Source organism: Equus asinus, chromosome 2 (genome assembly GCF_041296235.1).
Source record: "Equus asinus isolate D_3611 breed Donkey chromosome 2, EquAss-T2T_v2, whole genome shotgun sequence".
NCBI lineage: Eukaryota > Metazoa > Chordata > Mammalia > Perissodactyla > Equidae > Equus > Equus asinus.
Window position 1 is genome coordinate 58043987 of NC_091791.1, and position 26445 is coordinate 58070431.

At 40.3% G+C, this 26445-nt stretch overlaps 1 protein-coding gene across 7 annotated transcripts in view; it reads left to right on the forward strand.

Annotated features, from left to right (window-relative positions):
* SRGN (serglycin) overlaps positions 1-15197 on the forward strand; it is a 52995-nt gene extending 37798 nt beyond the window's left edge. For all 7 annotated transcript variants that reach the window (XM_070489135.1, XM_070489141.1, XM_070489144.1 and 4 more), the window contains 3 exons: positions 71-277; positions 9756-9903; positions 14296-15197. In XM_070489135.1, coding sequence (XP_070345236.1) covers positions 202-277; positions 9756-9903; positions 14296-14539 — 468 coding nt within the window. In that variant the 5' untranslated portion in view covers positions 71-201 and the 3' untranslated portion in view covers positions 14540-15197. The remainder of the gene's footprint in view (positions 1-70; positions 278-9755; positions 9904-14295) is intronic.
* The last annotated feature ends 11248 nt before the right edge of the window (positions 15198-26445 follow it).

Sequence of the window (26445 nt, forward strand, 5' to 3'; positions counted from 1 at the left end):
AGTAGTTATTCTGCTACGTTTTTAAAAAATCTTTCTGGGTTCTGATGTAGATCTCTTTCTATTTGTTCAGGAAATTGTGACGTGTGTTCTGGGCAGGGTTTGAGGTTTTGGAACCTCTTCTAAACGGGACAGAGAGCACCCTGCTACATTTCCTCCTCGCGGGGTTGGCGTGCGGGCGGTAGAGCCAAGTGAGCTGTCACGATGCAGGTGCTTCTCCAGGGCAGCCGGCTGGTCCTGGCTCTCACCCTCATCCTCGTTTTGAGTTCTTCGGTTCAAGGTAAGACCTAGGAGTCTTGTCCCCCTGTAATCTTCTTGGTGAGACTCAGCATCCACATAAATGATTATATTCACTCTAAGGGACAGAATGTACTATATTGTGGAAAAGCAGGCAAAGAAAATGGATTTCAGGTGGCTGAACTCCTTGTTGTGAGTTTGGCTAAGTTTGGTACCAAGAAAAATTAAACTCTGAGGCAGGTGCATCCTTGTAAACTCTTACAATGATTGAAATGCGCTATTTCATTTTGGGATGAAAATGTACAGTTTATAAATTTCTTAAGTTCAAGAAAGGAACATAGAAAATGACCCATGTGTCTGTTGCGTGGAGGAGATGGCATGTCTGAGTGATTGGGCGTATCTACCTACCCCTAATGTGTCATGATTATTGAAACACTGGGAAATGCTGTTTTTTTAATCAGTAAATTTGACTACATGTATTTTTTCTTCTTTTTTTTAACTTGATTCTTAGTGAAAATTCAGTTATGGTTAGATATAGTTAATGCAAACCCTCTCAGATTTTAAGAGAAGCCAAAGAATTTTAGTATTTGTGCTGTTGCTCAGAGAAACATCACATTTGGAAATTTCTGTTAAAACCTGACTTTCTCTATCATTTAGGGTTGTTTAGTCAGACTGAAACAACCTGAAACCTTTAATGACTAAGGAAATGAAAATGATCAGTTTGTAAGAAAAATACAACTTCTTCTCCTTTGGTAAATAAGGGATCATGTGTAAATAAGGCAGAGGGTCATGGCCTGATAAATAGATGGGAGAATTTACAGTAGAAAAACATTAAGTTCCCCCAAATCGTAAAGGAAATACTGAGTCATAGTGACACATGTCCTGGATTTGTTTCTTCAAAGTGACTTCTAGTTGACTTGTTTTTACTTCTAGTGGAAATGAAATTGTACAGATGATCTCAGATATATTTACTATGTATTGGAAATTTATGAAGTCACTTTCATCTTATGCAATTATTGAAGAAACAACAGTAAGTAATGTTGCTGAAACTTTTCCATTAAACTATTTATTTTTTAAAGTATAAAACATTGTTGAGAGGCTGGCCCACTGGTGCAGTGGTTGAGTTCGGTGCATTCCACTTCGGTGGCCCAGGGTTTGCGGGCTCAGATCCTGGGTGTGGACATATACCACTCATCACCATGCTTTGGCAGTGTCCCACATACAAAATAGAGAAAGATGGGCACAGGATGTTAGCTTGGGGCCACTCTTCGTCAAGCAAAAAGAGGAAAATTGGCAATAGGTGTTAGCTCAGGCCAATCTTCCTCACCAAAAAACCCCCAAAGAAAACCCCCCAAAACACCCCCCCACACACACACACAAAAAACATTGTTGACTGTAGGGAACAGATGGATCTTTTAGGGAAAATCCTCAGTTTGATGAAATAATTCCCTAATGTGCTTTGACAAGATCCAGAGCAGTGAGGTTCATGTATGTAGCACAGACTTGAGCGACCAGTTGGTGCTGGATCTACCCAAACCAGAGCTATGTAAGTCTTTACATTGTCAAAATTTCCCAGAAATGTCACATTCTTCACTAAAATGCAATAGGTAAAACTAAAATTAAAACAAAAACATTCCTTATGTAGAAGTTGTTCATTAGAAAAAAGTAAAGAAAGAAACCATTATGAAATTGTATAAAGTATATGTATTTATGTCATCATCAGGCAGGTTTAGGTCTTTGCGGAAAAGAAACCAAAAAAGAGAGAATGAACGAACTGAAAAGCTAAGGTGTTTCCAAAGGAGAAGTGCACTTGGTGCTGGCATTCAGGGTTCGTGCCCATGTCTGAATAAGAAGGGAACAGATGTCCACCCGCAGCTGCGTGCGTAGTGATAGCAGCTCAAGGCTGCAATGCAGAGAGCCACACCACTATTCCACTGGCCATCCACGTGATGCCAGATATGATTTTGGTATATTCTTTCCCCACCTTTAAAAAATTTTTACTTAACTCATTGGTTTGACTGAACGAATCAAACTAACTAGCCTTTTGGCTTGCTTTGACCGAACACATTCAAAACATTTTAGGTCACTGCATTGATCTGCTGGGGCTCCCATAACAAAGTACCACAGACTTCGTGCGCGGCTTAAACAACAGAAGTTTATTTATTTCTGAGACTAGAAGTACAAGAACAAGGTGTCCACAGGGTTGGTTTCATTCTGAAGCCTCTCTCCTTGGCTGGTGGGTGGCTGTCTTCTCTCTGTCTCTTCGCGTGGTCTTTCCAGTGTGTGTGACTGAATCCCAATCTCGTCTTCTTAGTGAGGATGTGCCACATTGGGATACGGCTCATTTAAATGGCTTCAGTTTACCTTAATCACTTCTTTGAAGGCCCTACTTACAAATACAGTCCCATTCTGAGGGACTAGGAGTTAGGGCTTCAACATATTGTGTGGGGGCACACAATTCAGCCCGTATCAGTTACTACAAGTCAAACCCAAGTAAAGACATGTGTCTTTACTTTGCACTGTGTCTACTGAGTGCAAAGAAATGAAACTTTGGCAATGTGTGGGAGACCCTGGAGAGCACGATGCCTAATCGATTTAATGTAGATCTCCGGGGGATTATCGATGAGGCCTATGAACCCTAAACTCTCCTATTGCCTCTCTTTTTCAAAGATGTCCATAAAAAGAGAAAAAGGAATATCTATGAGCAGATGTGGCCAAGGGCGTCAAGGGTGTCAAGGGAGTATGCATTCACTCCATACTGCCTCCTAGATCACAGCAATGATGTTGATTCCACCCACATGTGCTGCTGTTTGACTGCAAAGTGAGTTTACATCTATTCTCTGATAAAGGATCATCATATTCCCTGTGAGGAGGAATTAACACCAATTTATAGAGGAGAAAACTGGATCTTACATGCATCATCTGATTTGCTCTTTATATCAGCCTCTTGCAAAAAATTTATGAGACTTGCCCAAGGCTCATTACAAAAATGAGGTACTGGCAGAATTAACGGCAGAACCAGTCAGCTGATTTCAAGGTCAGAGTTAACTTTCTATGGCAACTTGGCTGTCTTCTAGGTGGATTAGAGATTTTCTTTATTTAAAACAAAAAACCGGGGCTGGCCCTATGGCCGAGTGGTTAAGTTTGTGCACTCCACTGCAGGCGGCCCAGTGTTTCATTGGTTCGAATCCTGGGCGCAGACATGGCACCACTCGTCAGGCCATGCTGAGGCGGCGTCTCACATGCCACAACTAGAAGGACCCACAACGAAGAATATACAACTGTGTCCTGGGGGGATTTGGGGAGAAAAAGGCAAAAAATAAAATCTTTAAAAAAAAAACCAAAAAAACCCCCAAAAAACCTTGCTTTGACTATAGCCCTGGCTATAAAGTTTACCACTGAGTTGAGGGACAGAAAGAGAGAAATTGAAAGTAAACTTAGAGCTTTTTATAGCTTGTCAAACCATGTAAAGGCAGGGGAAGCTTATCATCTGGTGGAATTGCTTGGCCAAGTGGAAGCAGCTCCAACTTAGTGAAGTCTGTTTGAATGCTATCAAACAAAGAATCAAAAGGGTCTCCCCTACCCATGGCAGTCTCTGCTTAAGTTTCTCTAACACGCCTGCAGTAAATCTCCAGTAAGAATACGAAATTAGTAAATTGTGATGATGCTAAGGAAAAATTGGTACTCCAATTTAAAAAGATACAGATTACTGGGGTGAGTTATTTGCTCTGGTTACATTTATTCATAGACAGTATTTTGGTAAAGCGGGATAACTGTGTGTGTGTGTGTGTGTGACACAGAAAGAGAGAGAGATAGAGATAGAGAGAGAGGGAGAGAAGAGGGGAGATGGCAAGTGAAGAAATGAATTCTAAATAAAAATCATTCTCTTCCTTGGAATCCACCACAAAATTAACCAGCGGATCTGGAGAGTGGGGCCTTTTAGAAAGATAACCTTCCTGTCCATAGCATACTCCCTTTTATTTTTAAAATTATAGTAATCATAAGACATTTCTCTCAAACAAGATAGACTCAAGATACTCCCACAACATCAGGGGCAGGAACTGCTGAATTTTCACATCCTGCGAACACCCTTGAGTAGATATGTCAGGAACTTTGTGTCTGTAACCATGTTCTTTATTTTAAAGTAGATTAAAAATCATCAGTCCCAAATTAGATAAACTTTTTTTGGGGGGGAACTTCTACCTTTGATTTCTTTATAAATTTTTAAACAGCTTTATTAAGATAGAATTCACATACCATACAATTCACCCATTTAAAGTGTACAATGCAATGTGTTTTTTCAGTATATTCACAGATATCTGCAACCATCACCATAGTCAATTTTAGAACATTGTCATCACCCCAAAAAAGAAATCCCTCTTTATAAATTTTAAAAGCTGAGATTCCAAACTTTGGGAGGAATTTTGTATTTTAGAATTTTTTTTTTTTACTAATCTACTAAAGTTGTATTTATTATACCAGTGAAAAGATGTGGTCTTTTACCTGGATGCATCCTCCTAAAGTATTAGTTTTGTTCTTCTGTTTAACTTCCTATCCATGCAAACGTTTCCTCAGCTTGATTTTTAGCGCATCAGCTGCATGTAGAGGAGAAAGTCTAGACCCACTATGTCAAAAGGGTAGCATGAGACAACTGTGGCTACTGAGCATCTGAAATGTGTGACATGTGGCGGGTCCAAACTGAGACATGCTGTGAGTGCAAAACATACACGAGATTTCAAGTCTCGGTATGACAAAAAGAATGTAAAATATCCATTAACATTTATTGATTATATGTTAAATGACAATATTTGGATATATTGGCCTAAATAAAATGTATTAAAATTACCTTCACTTGTTTCTTTTTACTTTTTAAAATACGGCTGCTATAAAGTTGAAAATTCCATGCGTGGTGTCGTTTCTATTGGACAGCGCTGGTCTAGACAGCGTAGGGTGGGAAGACATCGCCCTCTGCAGGAGGAGATGTTGGATTTTTATCTCACCTGCAAGACCAGGCTTCTAGAAGCAATTAGATGTCAAACATGCTGCTTCACTGTTGTTGTTTTTCCTTTGGCATGTGAAGGTCTGAATGAGGGTTTTGATTTTGAATGTTTCAACGTTTTTGAGAAGCCTTGCTTACATTTTATGGTGTAGTCATTGGAAATGGAAAAATGGCATTATATATATTATATATAAATATATATATTATACGTGCTACTCTATTTCAGTTACCATCTCCATAGAATTTGACAAGAATTGCTATGACCGAAAGGTTTTCGAGTCCTAATTAAAACTTTATTTATGACAGTATTCATAATTAGCCTGACATGCATTCTTAGGTAATCTCTTTGAGCTTCTGGAAGGTTTTCTTACTTAGACTTTTTGGATGTGCAGCCGCTTACATGTCTGAAGTTGCTTGAAGGCATCACTTTTAAGAAAGCTTACAGTTGGACCCTGTACCATCCCAAGTCCTTTGTAGCTCCTCTTGAATATTTTTTGCCATAATTATTAAAGGGTAGTTGTATAAATAGCATCACCATTCTTTGCTGTGGCACAGGTTATAAACTTAAGTGGAGTTTACCGGCAGCATCAAATGTTTCAGCTTTAAAACATAAAAGTAGGGTACAAGTTACACGTTTAGTTCTAGAAAATTTGTGCAATATGTTCATAACGATGGCTGTGGTTGCCACAGAGTGCCTCGTTTACCTTTAAATACTGTTAATGTGTCATGCCTGCAGATGGAAGAGGTGGAGCTGTGCACTAAAGTGGGGCTTTAACTGCAGCGTTTGGCATAGTTGCCTTCTACCCTGTCAGTTCAAAAGTTCACTCTGTTTTCATATAGAATATATATACTAAAAAATTTCAGTCTGTTAAACAGCCTTACTCTGATTCAGCCTCTTCATATACTCTCGTGCTGTGCAGCAGTGGCTCTGTGTGTAAATGCTAGGCACTGAGGATACACAAAAAAATATGATGTGTACAGGATAATGCCTCATACCAATCAGATGTCCATTTGTTATTGTGTTTGTTAACAACCCTCTATCTCTTAGTGTTAAAAACTCCACTTAAAATGGATTAAAGTTTCATTCTTGTCAAAACAAAACAAAACATGCTGCTTCAGGAAAGAATCAGCGAAGGAGAAAGAATGAGCTAAAATGTATTAAATATCTCCCATGCGCAAAGGCGTGTGCTGGATGTTTCACATACTTTTATCTCGTTTAAACAGGAACTCTTTGAGATACTATCATTCACGTTTGAAAGGCGAGAAATTGAGATTCAGAAAGGTGCTAAATGGTGGAATGGGAATTTAAATTCTGGTTTCTCTACAAACTGTCCACTAGCAGAGATAAGCTGTTGTCATCACCCTCCTCGGCAGAGAAACCAGCATTTAATGCATTCTGACCATGGTGCTGAGAACCTAATATTTGTATCTCATAGTTAGATCCATTACCGCCCCCATTTTATGGATGAGGGAATTGAGGTACAGGGAAGTTAAGTAAGTTGGTCAAGGTCACACAGCTAGTAAGGGGCAGACTTGTGATGTCGTCTTGCTACCTTACTTCCAGCCTCCAGGCAGTGACAGCCCATTTAGGATGACTAACTGTCCCAGACCAGACATTGTAAGCCATATTCAGGAACGATGGGAAAGACTGTGATAGAATAGGAGTTCCAAAGGGAGGAGGGAAGAAAGGAAGGAAGGAAGAAAGAAAGAAAGAAAAAAAAGGGAGAATGTTTGCTTTCTTTCTACATTAGTCTTTCTTTTGTTTATATTTTTAAATATTATTACAGCAATTTAGAAAACGAATGAGAAAAAAGTCACCAACAGTCTACCGCTATAGTTATTTTTGTGTATTTCCTCCCAGTTCCTCCACTATCTGTTGACGTAGTTGCACTAGCAACTATTATGCATACAGAGTGGATTTCTGCTTTTTTCACTCATTTTTAAATAAAGATTTTCCTGTGATGCTACATAGTCTTCTCCTAACCACTATTTTTTTACCATTTGGTTAATATTCTCTCATATGAATGTCTCATAATTTATCTGAGTATTTTCTATTGTTCTGAGATTACTTAATTATTTCCTGTTTCTCTATTTTAAATGATACTAAGGTGAGCGGCTTTATGTATCTCTTATGTATTACATTTTTTTCTCTCTCTCTAGATATATATAAATATGTATATCATGTATATTGTAATGACATAATAACTTGGCAACTCTGTATTTATAAAATTAATCAGAGATATTAGCTAAGACAAAGTTGAATATAAATAGACATAATGGAGAGTCATGAGGAAAGAGGACATTTTGAAAAAGTTCTGTGGTTCTGCAGTCTTTTAAGAACAAAGTCCTTGGCCATCCTGTTGAGATGTAAAGTGAACCTGCCCTCGATCGAGGCTCTGCTTTTCCACCTCTGATGGTTGCTGCCGGAAGAGAACAGGCTACACCTTGGGCTTAGTCTCCTAGAAACACAGACGAGGGCGGGCGGGCATCAAAACTCCAAAATTCATGATCTCTGGGAGGGGGTAATTTTTCTTTTCTTTTGTTTGCTACATTTTTCAAAATTTTCTATAGTGAACACATATTCTTTTTCTAACATAAATGTTACTTTTAAATATTGCAACAAAAGGAGTCTGGGTGTAAGTAATACTTAAATAGACTCTCCACTTTGAGGAGAGAGTACTATGAAAGGTAAGAGACTCCTCTCAACTAGTCCCTGTGTAAAAACGAAGTCAGGGAACCCTTTAACAAGTTGCTATGTGAGTCCATTATATAAAACTCTAGAAAATGCAAACTAATTTATAATGACCAGAAGCAGATTGATGGTTGCGAGAGGTGGGGCGGGAGGTGGGGGGGTGCGGGGGGTGGGGTGGCGTGGGGGGTGCTGTTGAGGGAGAGTCAAGAGGAGGGTGGGAGAAGGGCAGGATTACAAAGGGGCGCAAGGAAACATCGAGGGTGTTGGATGTGTTCAGACTCTTGACTGTGGTGATGGTTCCATGGGTGTATACACATGTCAGAACATGAAGCTGTACACTTTAAATATGTACAGCTTATTGTATGTCAATTCCACCTTAATGAAGCTGTTAGAAAATAAAAATAATTAATTTTGAGTAGATAATGCATACATATGACTCAAAAATCAAAAGGATGTGCAGTGAAAAGTCAATGTCTTTTCTTCCACTGTCTTCCAGCCACCACTTCCCTCCACAAAGGCAACCAATTTGTTGTGTTATCTTTTCACAGGTGTTCCATGCATGTAAGCAAATGTGTGAACATATTCTTAAAATATGCAGTGTTCCTTATTTTTTTTACTTAATAATATAACTTAGAGACTATTCTATATCAGTACCCAGAGAGCTACACTCCCTCATTCTTTTAATAGCTGTATAGTATTGTAGGCTATACTTTCATTTATTTAACATCTAATTTTCCAATCTTTTGCTATTAGAAAAGACGCTTCAGTGGTTGTCCATAGCACTGTTTTGTGTTTTGTTTTGTTTCTCAAACAGTTGTTATCATTTACATTTTGATCTGTACAGGACAACAATGTGTTGGGCTTTAAAACCACCTTGCCTGCCTTTCAGGAATCCTAGACATGCCCCTTCTCACTAGGTGAATATTGTAGCACTTGTGTGAATAAAGTGAGTGCTTGGGACGGAGAAGAGATGATGCTTTCAAAGGGTGGTGAAGTATTTCTCACCACCAGGCCTCCATCCTTGCTAAACTGAGGAAAGAAGAATTTATTTCATGAACTAACAAGAGATTTCCTGTACAACCCCGTAACACCAGATTTGGAGTCTTTTCTGTAGAAATTAAACTCAAAAGAAGCTGTGACAGACTAGGATGCTCCAACCTGTCTCTCCCTCTGTGAATAGAGAAGCCTTGTTCTTTTGAAATCCAGATCTGAGGGCAAAGAAAGAGGCCAAGTTTTTGTCTACTTTTCATTCCTAAGCACACCATACGGCCCTAACGAACAAGGGCTCTGTAATATCTTGGGTGCTGCTTGGTGTATTCCTTAACCTTTCTGAACATGATGTGACTCATCTCTACAGGAAGGAGCAGCCTTCGGGGACAGATACACGTTTGAATCCTGGGTCCTCTACTTAGCACCTGTGTGGCCTCAGTTTTCCTTTGTGTAAAATGAAGACGATAGTACAAAAATAATAATAATTAATACTATCAAGTGTTTACTGTATGCCTGGCACTATATTAAGGTCTTTACATGCATTGTTCTCATTTAATTTTGATGAGCAGCTTATGAGAAAGAGACACTATCGGTACCTTCCTCTTGGAGTGGGGCTCAGGGAGGGGAAGGTTTCACAGCTCATAGTAGCAAAGCTGGGTCTTCCCTCTAGGTGCTGATTGCCAAAGCCTCTCCTAACTGCAAACTCTGGGCGACTTGTTAGGGGTGTTGTGGGCAGGACGAATGATGTGTATAAAAGTCTGGCACATAGTGGGTGCTCCTATTATATTAATGGTCAGAAAGCATGTCCATACCTTAACTGTGTGTTCCCTGTTTGGGCAGGTTTTCCTGTGCGGAGAGCCAGGTACCAGTGGGTCCGCTGCAGTCCCGACAGTAATTCTGCAAACTGCATTGATGAGAGGGGACCAGTGTTTGACCTGCTTCCCGATGAACCCAACAGAATCCTCCCTCCAAGGACTGACCCTTTTTCGTAAGTGGACTTTCTCTGGTTTTACTTCCACTGACCTCTGTTGGGCTCTTGACATGGAGGTGGGAGGGTTGTCCAGAGCGTTTTCTTCAGGCTCTTGCTCTGGTGGTTTGGCTGTCACTGCACGGTACATGATAAAACTACTGTATTTACTGGCATATGAGATATGCAGGAATTTACCTGATTCTCCTACACTCTTGCAAGGTGTTTTTGTTGTGGCAGAGACAAAAACTGAGTACTTTTAACAAACAGGTATTGAAAATGATTGAACATTATTTTATTTATGTAAATAGAGCACATTGTGTATTACAATCCAATAGGAGTCTATCAACTGAATGGATAAGCAAATTGTGGTATTTCCCTAAAGTGCAATATTATTTGGCCATAAGAAGGAGCAAAGCACTGCTACAACATGGATGAACCCTGAAACCATTACGCAAAGTGAAAGAAATCAGACACAAAGAGCCACATATTGTATGATTCCGTCTGCATGAAATGTCCAGGACAGGAAAATCCATAGAGGTGAAAAATAGATTAGTGGTTGCCAGGGGCTGAGGGGCAGGGAGGAATAAAGAGTGACTGCTAATAGGAATGGGATTTTTGAGGTGTGATAAAAAATGTTCTGCAATTAGATAGTGGTGATTAAAAAAAGATGAAGAAATTAGGGAAAAGAAGAATAAATGGCCATGACTTACAAAAAAAGAAAATCAAACTTCTTATTTATTTATTTATTTATTTATTTTTTGAGGAAGATTGGCCCCAAGCTAACATCTACTGCCAATCCTCCTCTTTTTGCTGAGGAAGACTGGCCCTGAGCTAACATCCGTGCCCATCTTCCTCTAATTTATATGTGGGACGCCTGCCACAGCACAGCTTGATAAGCAGTGGTAGGTCTACACCCGGGATGCAAACTGGTGAACCCCAGGCCGCCGAAGCAGAGCATGCAAACCTAAGCACTATGCAGCTGGGTCAGCCACTCAAACCTCATCTTAATCAAATAGAATCTGCTTTAAATTTGCAAAAAAATCCAATAGGGGAGGCTGGCCTGGTGCCATAGTGGTTAAATTTGTGTGCTCCGCTTTGGCAGACCCAGGTTCTTGGGTTTGGATCCCAGGTGTGGACCTACACACAACTCATTAAGCCATGCTGTGGTGTCATCCTACATACAAAATAGAGGAAAATTGGCACAGACATTAGTTCAGGGTCAATCTTTCTCACCAAGAAAAAAAAAAAGATTCAATAGGAATTCATAAGTAACAAAACATTTCATTGTATTAGACTCCATTAATTCAATGAATGTCAAAGTTATATAATATGTGGCAAAAAATGTATTATGAAAAGGATTATTATAAAAGTTTTAATCTTCAGACTTAAACCTAGAAAATCACTCTCCTCAAGGCCAGGTAAATCATCACGCCCAAAGCAGGGAAGCCCATTATCCCTTTGGGGATCCTGGTGACCGTCTTCATCACTGGCATGCATGTAGAAGAGATTACGTCATCTCCATTCTCAAAATGCAGCTCTGCAATCCCGCCCTGTGCTTTTACCTTAAGTCTGCAGCATTAAGCTTGACCCTGATATTATAGCATCCTCCATTATTTTAAGTTATGGGTTTTAATAGTAATTCACTTAAATCTAAAATGTTAAAGGAATAACCCAAGTTCTCCAAAACAACAACTTTACACCATTTCTTCTCTCTTCAAATCTCTATGATGGTCCCTTTCTTCAGCCAGTAACTTTCCTTCTCACTCTGTCACTCCTGTCACTATGGATGAACAGTCCCTCCTTCTGTGTTGGTCCTGGAGCTGTTTGCCCTCAACTCCATTCCTTCTCCTCCTTCCTTCCTGCTCTGTATTGGATCAGGGTGAGGGCTGATCCTTGCGGTCTGCATTTCTTGAGCTCCCACGTCGGTGGCTGAGTTTGGCCAAGGGGAGGCACAGAAGGGCGATTGGAGAACATGGGAGGCAGGGAGAGACCAGGATATTTCTTCTCCTCACTCCCTGCCTTGGGTGGCATCTTTGGCAGGGCTCTGTCTCATCCATGGCTTCAGCTCCCACCTGATGCCCCTAGTCCCTGGGATCAGGAAGCACCACCTCCTTCCATTGACCCTATAGCCCAGGGAGGGAAGTATTTTCTTGTAGTCGCTAGTCTCTGGGTTTTCTCGATATCCCCTATTTGGCTTTGCTTCTCTTCCATCACATGTGTAAGCAATTCCCCGCGTTAAATATTTAGATAAGTTTCTGATTGGACTCTGACTGTGGCAGCTTCTAAGGCCACCCCTCCTTGTGCTGAGTATCCTATTGCCATGCATCTTCTCCAGGACTTCAATTCTGCAGTTACCCCTTTGAACCCAGCATCTGCTTCCTGCCAGTATACAGACATTCTATAGTCTCTCTTACATTTAGGTAAAATCCTTTCTTTGACTCTGCATCCTCTCCAGCTATTGCCCATTCTCAGCTCCTCTTCACAGTAACACTTTCTGAAGGGGTTTCAGATGCTTGCTGTCTCCCCGCCCTCCTCTCCTCAACCCCTTTTGGTTGGACTTCTGTTCCTACCTTCCACCCCTAGTGCTTGTTAAGGTCACAGTTTCTTCTGGATGACACATCCACTGGTTCCTTCTCTATGTTTAGCTTACTTGACTTTTGTTTTTAGGTATGCTTTTTGGTGAGGAAGATTGGCCCTGAACTAACATCTGTTGCCAATCTTCCCCTTTTTTCCCCAAAGCCCCAGCACATAGTTGTATATCCTAGTTGTAAGTCATTCCAGTTCTTCTATGTGGGACGCCACCACAGCATGGCTTGATGAGTGGTGTGTAGGTCCACACCCAGGATCCAAACTGGCAAACTTTGGGCTGCTGAAGCAGAGCATGTGAACTTAACCAGGGCACCACGGGGTTGGCGCCCCTTGCTTGACTTCTTAATTGCCTTCAAAAACAGTTGACCACCCCTCCTTTGAAAAGCTTTTTTCTGGGCTTCCATGGCCCCACCTTATCTTGGGTTTCCTTCTTCTTCCCTGGCTTGTTCTTTCTCCTCTGCTCAATATTTAATATGTTGGTGTGGCCCTGGCTCTGTCCTGGACCTCTTCTCTATCTACATGCTTTCTTTAGGTGACCTTATCCTGTTCTATGGCTTTTTTTTTTGCTGAAGAAGATTAGCCCTGAGCTAACATCTGTGCCAATCTTCCTCCACTTTATATGTCGGTCGCTGCTGCAGCATGGCTGATGAGTGGTGTAGGTCTGCGCCAGGGATCTAAACCCATGAACCAAGACTGCCAAAGCACAGCGCACCAAACTCAATCACTACACTCCGGGACTGGCCCCTCCATGCCTTTTTAGACTATTTACATATTTTACATGTGTGTGTGAGAGAGAGAGTAACTACCGAGTCTGTGTTTCCAGCTCTGATCCCTCTTCTCTGACCTCACAGTCTAAACTTCATAGCCACCTGGTCACCCTCTATTACACTAGTCTATTTTATTCCTCTGCATAGCATTTAGCACGACTTAATATTTTCCTTATTTATTTATTCACTTTTTATTGTTCATCTTCCCCACTAAGTTATAAACTTCTTGAGCAGGGACCTCATCTCTCTGTCCCCATTCTAGCCCAAGTTCTTAGAACAGGGATCACATATTCAATAAATATTTATCAACTGCATGCATGAATAAAACTCTAATCTGTTGTATGGCCTGTGGTTTATTATTTTCATGGAGAAAATGACTCACAGGCTGTGAACCTCTTTTGTCTCTGATACTTTGTTGCCTTGATCTGTTATTGAGGGATGGCACCATTGCTCTGGTCTTTCGGTGCTGAGTGGACTTTTAAGCACCACACGGAACCCGGTGGAATGCATGCACTTATTTTTGGGGAGGAAATTGAGTGTTAATATGCTGGAAAACGTAATGTTTACTTGTTAAAAAAATTCTTAAGAGTAAGCTTTGTTGAAGCACTGTGAATTATTAGGAGTTTTGTACAAATTTTAAATTAGGGAAAAATGTCTATCTCGGCCGATTTACTTGTTCATCTTTTCTTTAGTGAGAGAAAATGGAAAAAGGGGTCTTCAAAAAAAAATGACGCCTTAAGTAAGTTCCAAATATAGAATTGCTATGCTAGTGATAAGAAAACTAGCAGTGTTTATGTGAATCTGCAATGGGCAGACGAGGAATGATAAATGCAACGAGTCAGGTACAACAGGTACATATAGGCAAACATGTGGAAAGGTCTGATTTGTTTTTTGTTTTAAAGCATTGAATAACTGGGAAACTTGTAACTTTTAATTTGCACAACTGGGTGGCTGCATTTATTTTCTTATCTTAAAAAATTTATCATGGTTATCTTCCTTATGTCTCAAACTTTACAGTGTTTTTTTTTTTTTTCACTTTTCTGTCTTATTTCAGAATGACAAGATCCCAGAACTTGAATGATGTCTTCCCTCTTTCTGAGGACAATTCTGGATCAGGCTTTGGATCAGGATCTGGAAGCGGCTCTGAAAGTAGCTTCCTAACCGACATCGAACAGGAATACCAACCAGCAGATGAAAATAATGCTTTTCTTTACAACTTAAGGTCTCTTGAGGGAAATCTGCCCTCTGACAACCAGGACTTGGGTCAAGATGGATCAGAGGAGAATTTTATTATGTAAAAGAGAGGGTCTCCTCCCTTGATGCTGGGCAATGCATTCAGTATATTTTGTGTACCATGGTTAAAAGGTTAATTTGGGGACAAAAAGTTTTATAGAAATTTTAAAACTTTTGAAAAAGAAGTTTAAGTTTTATCACCTTTTTTTCTCATGAATTCTTAAAGTCTACTTTATCTACCCTATTGTCCTGGAAAATACCTGCATTTCCTTTGTATCACATTCAACCAACATCACTATGATTTAACTAGACTCCTCATGTCTATTAAATTGCTTTAAAGAATAAATTATACTGTTTGTAAAAAATTCAGTTTGAGAAGAAAATTGACAGGCAGGGGTTGATACCAAAGTCTTCAGGAACCTGACTGTTGTGAATTATAGATACACCCCTTTGTTATGACAAAACCCAGGTGAAACACACAGTGAGTTCAGAGTGGGTATTTGACATGTTTTGCTGTGTGAAGTGCACTGCTCTAATGTTACCATTGATGTGTTTGCAGAGCTAGTAGACACCGTGTGTTTAGAAGTGTGATTGCTGTTATTAGAAACTTAAGACCCAAATGAAAGCACATTGTGCTCTCAGGACTTCACACCACTTTACCTTTTTTCCTGTATATCTGTGTATTTTCAAATGTTACTCTATTAAAGCAGAAGTATAATCAAAGGTTTGAGCTCTTTGGGATCTTTTGTTCTAAACTCAGGAAATAATTATTTTTGCTCAGATGTTTCTAGAAGTCTTATCAACAAAATATCTGTAAAATTATTTTACAGTGGGAGCAAATTTTCTAACTAGAATCAAATCCTATTAACTAGCAGATAAAGAAAACAATCATGTTGCAGCAAGGGGGTTACTCTCGTCCAAGCATCACTTCTTGACGGCCGTTCCCACCTCTGTTCCTCTTAGTTCTGAAAAGCTTGTCAGCATCACTGTCATGGATCCTGTTCTGTATCATCTAGATCCCCTCTTCAGAACTGAAGACTTACTCAAATTAATCTCCGCTGAAGAGAGGCACCTTGTCCAAGGCCACACCTCTTCCCAGGGTAGTCTGCACCCAGTGACTGGTTCATGTGGCTGTATGAATGCCAGGCCCCTCCTCTGAACTTGGCCCAACTCAGAAGGGCTAGCACAGATTTAGAGCTCCTTGAGGGGTCAACTGAGGCTTTGTTGGGACTGCTATGCAGCTCAATTTCTTCCTTTACTTAGTCTTGCTTCCTTCCGTTCCCCTCACAGGTGTCTATCCTGAGAGTACTCCCTTAGAAACTTTCTGCATGCTAGTTTCCATCTCAGAGTTTGCCCCATGGAGAAGCCAACCTATGATAGTTGGTGCCTGGACAGGTAGAAATCAGGCGCTAAAATGCTATTTTGGAGCTAGATCACCTGCTGCCTGGGTGGCAATGAGGACCCCATCCCTGGCTGTAGATGCAACAGGCATGGGATAGCATTGCAATTGTTAAAACTTTCACTGTTGATAAACTGGGATGGTGTACAGTGGAAAGAGTGCACTCGGTGCAATGTATCAGGCATTTGAGAAATATGGGAAAGTAGTAACTATAAACACAATGATATTGAATGGCTATTCCTGGAGGCAATTAATGCTTTTAAAAGAGACAGTGAAAGGCCAAGAATGATTAATTAAAAGCTGAATGTGAAAGCCAATGGCCTCTTTGGCAGCATATTAAGAAACTCTTCTGTAGTGGAAGGGCAGAAAAAACTGAGGACCAGGCGCAGGCCCAGGATGTAATCATAGGAATAGAAGAGTTCAAGAATGTTCAGTTGTCAACCTAGACAAGTCTGTTATGCAAAGTCAGGGCCCCGATTGGGAAAAAATAGGACCCTGAGGACATCTGGGTTGATACATTCAGATCGTGAATCCCCAGATTCTCTCAAATCCTCTGAACCTATAGAAAAGGTCCACTCCTTAAGAATGAATGCTTTCCTCTGGCTTGAAGGCCTCTGAAGAGCCTTTTTAGAGGCCCAGTAGTAGTGCTCATCCATCAGAAGCCAGGTGGTGCAGCTATCATAAAGAACAGCAAGGTCATAATGGAATCCAGGGGAACCTGATGGGCAAAGAGTTATGGAGATGGCATCTCTAGAGGTAAGATAGTTGGTAATGGTTCTGCAACCAATTCCAATGTGTGTTGGAGGTAGTTTTCCCCACATCAAACAGCAAGTCTCCGACACCAGCTGGGTGTCCTACAATTTAACTCAATTCTGACACTATCTACCTGGAGATAGCATCAGATTCCACAGGTTAAGGGCTCAGACTCACATCTGCCCTCCACTCCAGATGTCAGTTGCAAGCCCAGGTTGTTACCTGTGCTTCTGACCAACTGGCTATAGTTTGGAGGTTCCAGTGACCCCCTCCTTGGGTTTGACTAATTGCTAGAGCAATTCACAGAACTCAGAGAAACATTTTACTTAATAGATCACTGGTTTATTATAAAAGGATACAACTCCAGCCAGATGAAGACATACATAGGGTGAGGTCCTGAACAAAGGAGCTTCTGTCCTCTTGGAGTTTAGGGCCTGGCAGGGTGGCACATGGAAGGTTCTGCTTCCTCATCCTGGAAGCTTTCCAAACCCCATCCTTTTGGGGTTTTTATGGAGGCTTCATTACATAGACATGATTAATTAAATCATTCGCCATTTGGTGATTGACCTTAATCTCCAGCCCCTCTCTCCTCTGGAAGTCAGGGGGTGGGACTGAAAGTTTCAATGCTCTAATCACACAGCTGGCTTCACTGGTAACCAGGTTCCATCCTTAGGTATGGTCCAAAAGTCATTCATTAACACAACAAAAGACACCTTTAGGCCTTTCATCTCTTAGGAAATTCCAATTGTTTTAGGGGCTCTGTGTCAGAAACAATGGATGAAGACCAAATACATATATTTCTTATTATAAATCACAATATTACAGTTGGGCAGCCAACAAAGGTATTGCTCAATCTATTCAAACAGAAAAATCAAGAATGAATGATCAGGAGGCCTAGGGCAGCTGCCTCAAGAAAAAAGCGCTATCCCTTTGACCAGTTTCCTTACCTGAGCCAATTTTCAGACCTGGGATCCACCGACTAAAAGAGAGATTATGTCTTCTGGAATAACGACCCTGCAACACCATGGCAAGTATATACAGAACTGATTTCTCCAATGCTTAACCAAAGGGTCTGATGGACATTTATTCAGGTAGCACATTCTGGGGAAAGGAGAATATTCAAATATTTCAAGGACAAGTCAATCACAGAGTCTGATTGACTTTGATACACAGAGACCCAAAACATCATCATGGCATCCCTGTTAGTGGGGCATTAGGTGGCAAGGTAATAAATGGGACCTTGACCCAGGTCTGGCTCATGGTGGTCAATTTCCCAGATGAAAATGTGTAATTAGAATGGGCATACTTGGTAGTTAGCACAAAGTCCACATTGGTTTCTTGACCTGTGTGATAGGAACTATTGTAATGGGGAAGACCAAGTGGAAACTTCTAAAACTACCACCCCCATCTGCCAATAAATGAAAACATTTCATCCTGGGGAAATGTCAGAAATTAGTAGTACCTTTAAAAGTCTAAAGAATGTAGGGATGCTGATCCCCAATGTATCTCTATCTAATTCACCAGTCTGAGTCTTGCAAAAACCAGATGTATCCTGAAGGGTGACAGGGGATTATCACAAATTCAACCAAGTAGTATAATTGGAGCAGCTATGCCAGATGTAGTACTTCTGCTAAAGCAGAGTTATACAACTTCAGGTATATAGTAGACAGGCACTGAGCTGGCAAATGCTTTATTTTCCATCCCTATCAAAAAGGAGGATCAGGTGATAGAGTGAAGTCAGCATCATGGCAGAGCAAGCTCTTACCTTAGACTCTCATCCCTAAGATACAATGAAAAGGACATTCATATACCAACAGAGGACATTCACACAATACAAAAGACGTCTGAGACCCATGCAACCATATATCTTAAAGTGTAGATGCTGGACCTACATCTGAAGGTGAACATGCTGGAACCCCTGGAGGAAGTGAAAGGAGGTGAGGTGATCTCCTCTCCCTCCCCAAGAGCAGTGACCCAGGGCATGGGGCCATGCATGGCCCTGAGAGGAGAGAGGAGGAGCAGCCCTCCATGGAAACACCTTTGCTCTCCAAGTTCCTTCACAGCCAGTGGGAAAGCCGCATGCAGAGGTGATCAGGTTATTGCAGGAGTGTCTCCATCAAGCCAGAACCCCAGGAGAGTAGATAGTGAGGGCAGAGCAAGAACACCCCTGGGATTGTGCAGGCAAAAGAAAGCACCCCTCCCCATTCCCAGTGCTCCAGCTCAGCTGGTCAGCCAGAGCACCTGCACATATGATAAACAAGCAGCAGCTGTGAGTGAGCAAGTGAGCTGGGCTCAGAATACACAGCTCTTGACTCCTGCCCAATGGTGGCATGTGGAAGCAGCGACCAAATACTATCAATAAGTGGAAGCAGAAATCCATGCCGTCAAACAGTATGAAAAAAAATATTAATACTCCAGACCAGAAGGAAAATGACAAGCAGCCAGAAATGAGTCCTGAAGGCACAGAAATGTATAGCCTAAATGACAGAGAATTCAAAAGAGCTATCATAAAAAACTCAAGGAGTTACAAGAAAATACAGATAGATAGTTCAATGAAATCAGGAACTTCATTACAAAAGAGATTGAAACTATAAAGAAAAACCAATCAGAAATGTTTGAGATGAAAAACACATTGGATGAGATAAAGAAAAATCTGGACTCCCTGAATAACAGAGCCGATATTATGGAGATGAGAATCAGCAGCCTAGAGGACAAAAATATAGAAATGCTTCTGCTGGAGGAGGAGAGAAGACCAATACCAAAAAGAAATGAAGGAATTCTCTGAGAAATATCTGACTCAATTAGGAGATGCAACATAATGATTATAAATATTCCAGAGGAAGAAGAGAGGGAGAATGGAGCAGAAAGCTTGTTCAAAGAAATATTAACAGCTGAGAACTTCCCAAACCTGGGGAAGGAACTGGAAATATAAGTGAAAGAAGCTAGTCTATCTCCTAATTATATCAGTTTAAAAAGACCTTCTCCAAGGCATATAGTAATAAAGATGGCAAAAGTCAAGGACAAAACAAACAAACAAACAAAGCATTAAGGGCAGCAAGGCAGAAGAAAATAACTTACAAAGAAACCCCTATCAGGCTTTCAGCAGATTTCTCAGCAGAAACCATACAGGCTAGGAGAGAGTGGAATGATATATTTAAAATTTTGAAAGACAAAAACTTTCAGCCAAGAATACTCTATCCTGCGAAAATATCCTTCAGACATGATGGAGAAATAAAAACTTTCCCAGATAAACAAAAGCTAAGGGAGTTCACTGCCACGAGACCCCACGAGACAAGAAATGCTCAGGAAGGCCCTCATACCAGAAAAAAAAAAAAAAAGAGTCTTTGGTTGCCCCATATGAATTTTAGGATTCTTTGTTCTAGAATGTCATTGGGATTCTGATTGGGATTGCTCTGAATTTGTAGATTGCTTTGGGTAGTATGGCCATTTTAACTTTACTTATTCTTCCAATCCGTGTATGTGGAATCTCTTTTCCATCTCTTTATGTCATCATCTATTTCTTTCAATAATGTCTTATAGTTTTCATTGTATAAGTCCTTCACCTCCCTGGCTAAATTTATTCCTAGATTCCTTATTCTTTTTGTTGCAATTGTAAATGGAATTGTATTCTTGAGTTCTCTTTCTGTAAGTTCATTATTAGAGTATAGAACTGCAACTTAGTTTTGTAAGTTGATTTTGTACCCTGCAACTTTACTGTAGTTGTTTATTTCTAATAGTTTTCCAATGGATTCTTTAGGGTTTTCTATATATAAGACCATGTCTCTGCAAACAGTGAGAGTTTCTCTTCCTTTCTTGCCTAAGGGCTCTGGCCAAAACCTTCAGTACTATGTTGAATAAGAGTGGTGATAGAGGGCATCCTTGTCTTGTTCCTGTTCTCAGAGGGATGGCATTCAGCTTTTCCCCATTAAGTATGATGTGGGCTGTGGTTTTTTCATACATGACTTTTATTATGTTGAGGTAATTTCCTTCTATCCCCGTTTTGTTAAGAGTTTTTTTAAATCATAAATGGCTGTTGGATCTTGTCAAATGCTTTCTCTGCATCTGCTGAGATGATCATGTGGTTTTTATTGCTCATTTTGTTAAAGTGGTGTATCACATTGATGGATTTGCGGATCTTGAACCATCCCTGTTTCGCTGATATAAATCCCATTTAATCACGATGTATGATCTTTTTGATGTATTGCTGTATTCGGGTTGCCAATATTTTGTTGAGGATTTTTGCATCTATCTTCATCAGCAACATTGGCCTGTAGTTCTTTTTTGTGTTGTCCTTGTCAGGCTTTGATATCAGAGTGATGTTGGCCTTGTAGAATGTGTTAGGAAGTGTTCCATCTTCCATAATATTTTGGAATAGCTTGAGAAGGATAGATACTAAATCTTCTCTGAAAGTTTGGCAGAATTACCCAGGGAAGCCATCTGGTCCTGGGATTTTATTCTTTGGGATGCTTTTGATTACTGTTTCAATCTCTTTCCTTGTGATTGGTCTATTCAGATTCTCTATTTCTTCTTGATTCAGCTTTGAGAGGTTGTAAGAGTCTAAGAATTTATCCATTTCCTCTAGATTGTCCATTTAGTTGGCATATAGCTTTTCATAGTATTCTCTTATAATCCATTGTATTTCTGTGGTATCTGCTGTTATTTCTCCTCTTTCATTTCTAATTTTATTTATCTGAGCCTTCTCTCTTTTTTTCTTTGTAAGTCTGGCTAGGGGTTTGTCAATTTTGTTTATTTTCTCAAAGAACCAGCTCTTTGTTTCATTGATCCTTTCTATTGCCTTTTTTATTTCAATAGCATTTATTTCTGCTCTGATTTTTATTATTTTTCTCCTTCTGCTGACTTTGGGCATTGTTTGTTCTTCTTTTTCTAATTCATTTAGGTGTAGTTTGAGATTTGGGTTTTTTCTTGGTTTTTAAGGTGAGCCTGTATTGTGATGAAGTTCCCTCTTAATAAGGCTTTTGCTGCATCCCATATGAGTTGACACAGTATGTTTTCATTTTCATGTGTCTTCAGATATTTTTTGATTTCTCCTTTAATTTCTTCACTGATCCACTGGTTATTCAATAGCCTGTTGTTTAGTCTCCACATCTTTGTCCTTTTCTTAGCTTTTTTCTTGTGATTAATTTCTAGCTTCATAGCATTGTGATCAGATAAGATGCTTGTTATTATTTCAATCTTCTTAAATTTATTGAGGCTTGCCTTGTTTCCCAACATATGGTCTATTCTTGAGAATGTTCCATGTGCACTTGAGAAGAATGTGTATTCTGCTGTTTTTGGATCAAGTGTTCTATATATGTCTATTGAGTCCAACTGACCTAGCTTTATCATTTAATTCCAGTTTCCTTGTTGATTTTCTGTCTGGATGATATGTCCAATGATGTGAGTGGAGTGTTGAGGTCCCCTGCTATTATTGTGTTATTGTTAATATCTTCTTTTAGGTTTCTTAATAACTGATTTGTGTACTTTGATGCTCCTGTACTGGGTGCATAGATATTTATAAGTGTCATGTCTTCTTGGTGGAGTGTCCCTTTAGTCATTATATACTGCTCCTCTTTGTCTCTCTTTACCTGTTTCATCTTGAAGTCTACTTTGTCTGATATAAGTGTTGTGACACCTGCTTTCTTTTATTTGTCATTAACTTGTAGTATCATCTTCCATCCCTTCACTCTGAGCCTGTGTTTGTCATTGGAGCTGAGATGTGTTTCCTGGAGGCAGCACGTTGTTGGGTCTTGTTCTTTAATCCATCTCGCCACTCTGTGTCTTTTTATTGGAGAATTCAATCCATTTACGTTTAGGGTGATTATCAATATATGAGAGCTTAATGCTGCCATTTTATCACTCATTTTCCAGTTCCCCTGTATTTCTTTTGTTTCTCATCCTGTGTATTTTGGTCTACCAATCGAGTTATGTAGTTCTTTATATTGTATTTCTTTGTTTTCTCCTTATTTATTATTTGTGATTCCTTTCTGCTTTTTTGTTTAGTGGTTACCATGAGATTTGTATTCAAAACCTCGTAGATAAGATAGTCCATTTTCTGATGGCTTCTTATTTCCTTAGATTAAACCAATTCAGTCCCTTTCTTCTTCCCCTCCTAAGTTGTTTTTCTCACATCTTATTCCATCTTGTGTCATCAGTTATGATTAAAATGACAAGATTATCTTTGTTTTTTGGTGTTTTCCTTCCCTTTATCTTTAATGCTGTTCTTGAGTATTTGCTAACCTGTTCTGATGTATAGCTACAATTTTCTGATTTTGTCTACCTATTTATCTCCTTACTCAGTGCTTTGTAACCCCTTTCTCCCTTTTTTCTTCAGGTATGTGGACCTTCTTGAGGATTTCTTGTAGGGGGGGATCTCGTGGCTACAAACTCCCTTAGCTTTTGTTTATTTGGGAAGGTTTTTATTTCCCCATCATATCTGAAAGAAATTTTTGCTGAATAAAGTATTCTTGGCTGAAAGTTTGTGTCCTTCAAAGATTTGAACATGTCATTCCAGTCTCTCCTAGCCTGTAAGATTTCTGCTGAGAAATCCACTGAAAGCCTGATGAGGGTTCCTTTGTAGGTTGTTTTCTTCTGCCTTGTGGTCTTAGTATTTTTTCTTTGCCACTCAGTTTTGCCAGTTTCACTACTATATGCCTCGCAGTAGGTCTTTTTACATTGACATATTTAGGCGATCTGGTAGCCTCTTCCACATGGATTTCCATCTCCTTTCGTAGGTTTGGGAAGCTCTCTGCTATTGAATAAGCTTTCTGCTCCATTCTCCCTCTCTTTCCCTCTTGAATACCTGTAATTTTTATGTTGCATTTCCTAATTGAGTCGCATATTTCTTGGAGACTTTCTTCATTTCTTTTTAGTCTTAATTTTCTCTCCTCCTCTATCTGTAGCATGTCAATATGTCTATCCTCAATTATGCTGATTCACTCCTCTATGATGTCTGCTTGAGAGTTCAGGGAATCCATATTTTGTTTTATCTCATCCATTGTGTCTTTCACCTCCAATATTTCTGATTGGTTCCTCTTTATATTTTCAATCTCTTTTGTGAAGTAGCTCCTGAACTTGTTGAATTATTTCTCTACATTCTCTTTTAACTCATTGTGTTTTTTGATGATAGCTATTTTGAATTCTCTGTCATTTAGATTACATATTTCTGTGTCCTCAGGACTGATTTCTGGGTCTCTGGTCTGGAGATTTAACATAATTTTTGATACTGCTAGAGGGCGTGACTCTGTTTTTGCACATCATGGTATTATTTGGTTGCAGTTACCCCATATCACTACTGGGTGGGGGTCAGGAGCCATGTATTCTGAGCCCTCTGTGTTCTGCCAAGATCCCAGGTACTGGAGCTGGTGTTGGGTGGGTTGGAGGGAGGGGCCCTTTATTCTGCCTGCTCTCGAAGTTTTCTCACTGTGCTCTCACTATCTGCTCTCCTGGGGTGTTGGCTTGATGAAGTCATCCCTGTGTTAGCTTTCAGCTCTGTAGTGGCTTTCCCCTAGGCTATGAGGGCCCTTGGGGATCTTTGATGCTCCAGCAAACAAATGTTCCCTCCCCCATTCCTTCCCTCTCAGAGGCCACCTGCAGTCCCAGATCCCAGTCTTTTGGGGAGGGAGTAAAGTTTTCTCTTACCCTGTTCTAGCTCCTCCAAGGGGGGCTCCAGCCTCTCTGCCCTCTGTCGTATGGCTGTGTGGGTCTCTCAGACATCTTTTGTGTTGTGTATAGATGTCCTCTGTTGGAGTACGAATGTCTTTTTTGTTGTATGGTGGAGGGGAGAGATTGCTGGGAAAGCTCACTCCACCATGATGCTGACATCACTCCCCTCAATTGACATGATTTTATATATAGAAAACCCTAAACTAGCCATCAGAAAACTATTAGAAATAATCAACAACTACAGCAAACTTGCAGGGTACAATATCAACTTACAAAACTCAGATGCATTTCTTTACTCTAGTAACGAACAAAAACAGAAAGAGAACTCAAGAATACTATCCTGGGGCTGGCCCCGTAGCCGAGTGGTTAGGTTCGCACACTCTGCTGCAGGCGGCCCAGTGTTTCGTTGGTTCAAGTCTGGGCGTGGACATGGCACTGCTCATCAAACCACGCTGAGGCAGCGTCCCACATGCCAGAACTAGAAGGACCCGCAACAAAGAATATACAGCTATGTACCGGAGGGCTTTGGGGAGAAAAAGGAAAAAAATAAAATCTTAAAAAAACAAAAAGAATACAATCCTATTTATGATCACAACAAAAAGAATAAAATATCTAGGAATAAATTTAAAAATCAAAATACCATATAACCCAGCTATCCCACTACTGGGTATTTATCCAAAGAATTTAATATCAACAATTGAAAGAGACTTATGCACCCCTATGTTCATTGCAGCATTATTCACTATAGCCAAGACGTGGAAGCAACCCAGGTGTCCACAGACCAATGATTGGAGAAAGAAGACGTGGTATATATATACAATGGAATACTACTCAGCCATAAAAAAGGACAAAATTGTCCCATTTGCAACAACATGGATAGACCTTGAGGGCATTATGTTAAGTGAAATAAGCCAGACAGAGAAAGAAAAACACCGTATGATTTCACTCATATGTGGAAGATAAACTAACACACAAAGAGAACAGTTTAGCAGTTACCAGAGGGGAAAGGGGTTTGGGGGTGTGCACAAGGGGTGAAGGGGCACATCTATATGGTTACTGACAAATAATAATGTACAACTGAAATTTCACAATGTTATAAACTATTATGACCTCAATAAAAAAAAAGGAGGATCAGAAACAGTTTACATTCTCTTGGAACAGACAACAGTATACATTTAGTCTATTCCCAGGGCTGTGTTAACTCTTCTACTCTCCATCATAATACAATCTGAAGAGACCCCGGCTGGCTGCACATCTTACAGAATATCACAGTGGTCCACTGTATCGATGGATCATGAACCTGTGACTAGACCCCCATGTCATACACTGCTGATGCACTGATATCTCTCCCTCAGCTCACATCTGTGGCCATATAGTGGGGACAGGGGGGTGTTCACTATTGCTAACTGACAGAGTAGGAATAAGATCAAGCTTGGTTCACGGATGGATTGGCCTCATACGTGGGTGCAAGTCAAAAACGGATGACAGTTGTACTACAGTGCCAATCAGGAGTGTCCTTGAAAATAGCTGTAAGAGGAAATCCTTCCCATGGGCAGAGCTTCCGGTAGTGTACCTAGTCATTTACTCTGTGTGGAAAGAGAAGTAGCCTGAGGTTAGAACATATACCGTTTGTTTTGGTCATTTGGTGAGGGGCCTAAAACAGAAAGATTGGAAGACTGGGGACTGAGAAGTCTAGGGTAAAGACATGTGAATTGACTGATGAGAGAAGATACAAAGTGTGAAAATCTTTGTATCAAATGATAATGCCCATTAGAAAGCATTAATCACGGAAAAGGCTCTAAACAACAACACAGACAAAATGACTTGGACAGATGTTAGTCTGCCTCTGTCATGGACCACCCTAATGCGAGAACAATGAACTCATGGAGGAGTAGCCGTAATGGCAGGCATGGAGGCTATGCCTGGGCTCCCACTGACCAAGGCTCATCTAGCTACTAATCTTGCCAAATGTCCCATATGCTATCAACATTGCTGAGCCAGTGATATGGCACCATCATTCAAGGAGACCTTAGTGGCAAGTTGACTATATTAGGCCCCTTCCATCCTGGAGGGGCCAAAGATTTGTTCTAACAGGAATATAAATGTATTCTAGGTATGGGTTTGCCTTTCTTACCCATGGGGCCTCCCAGACTGTCA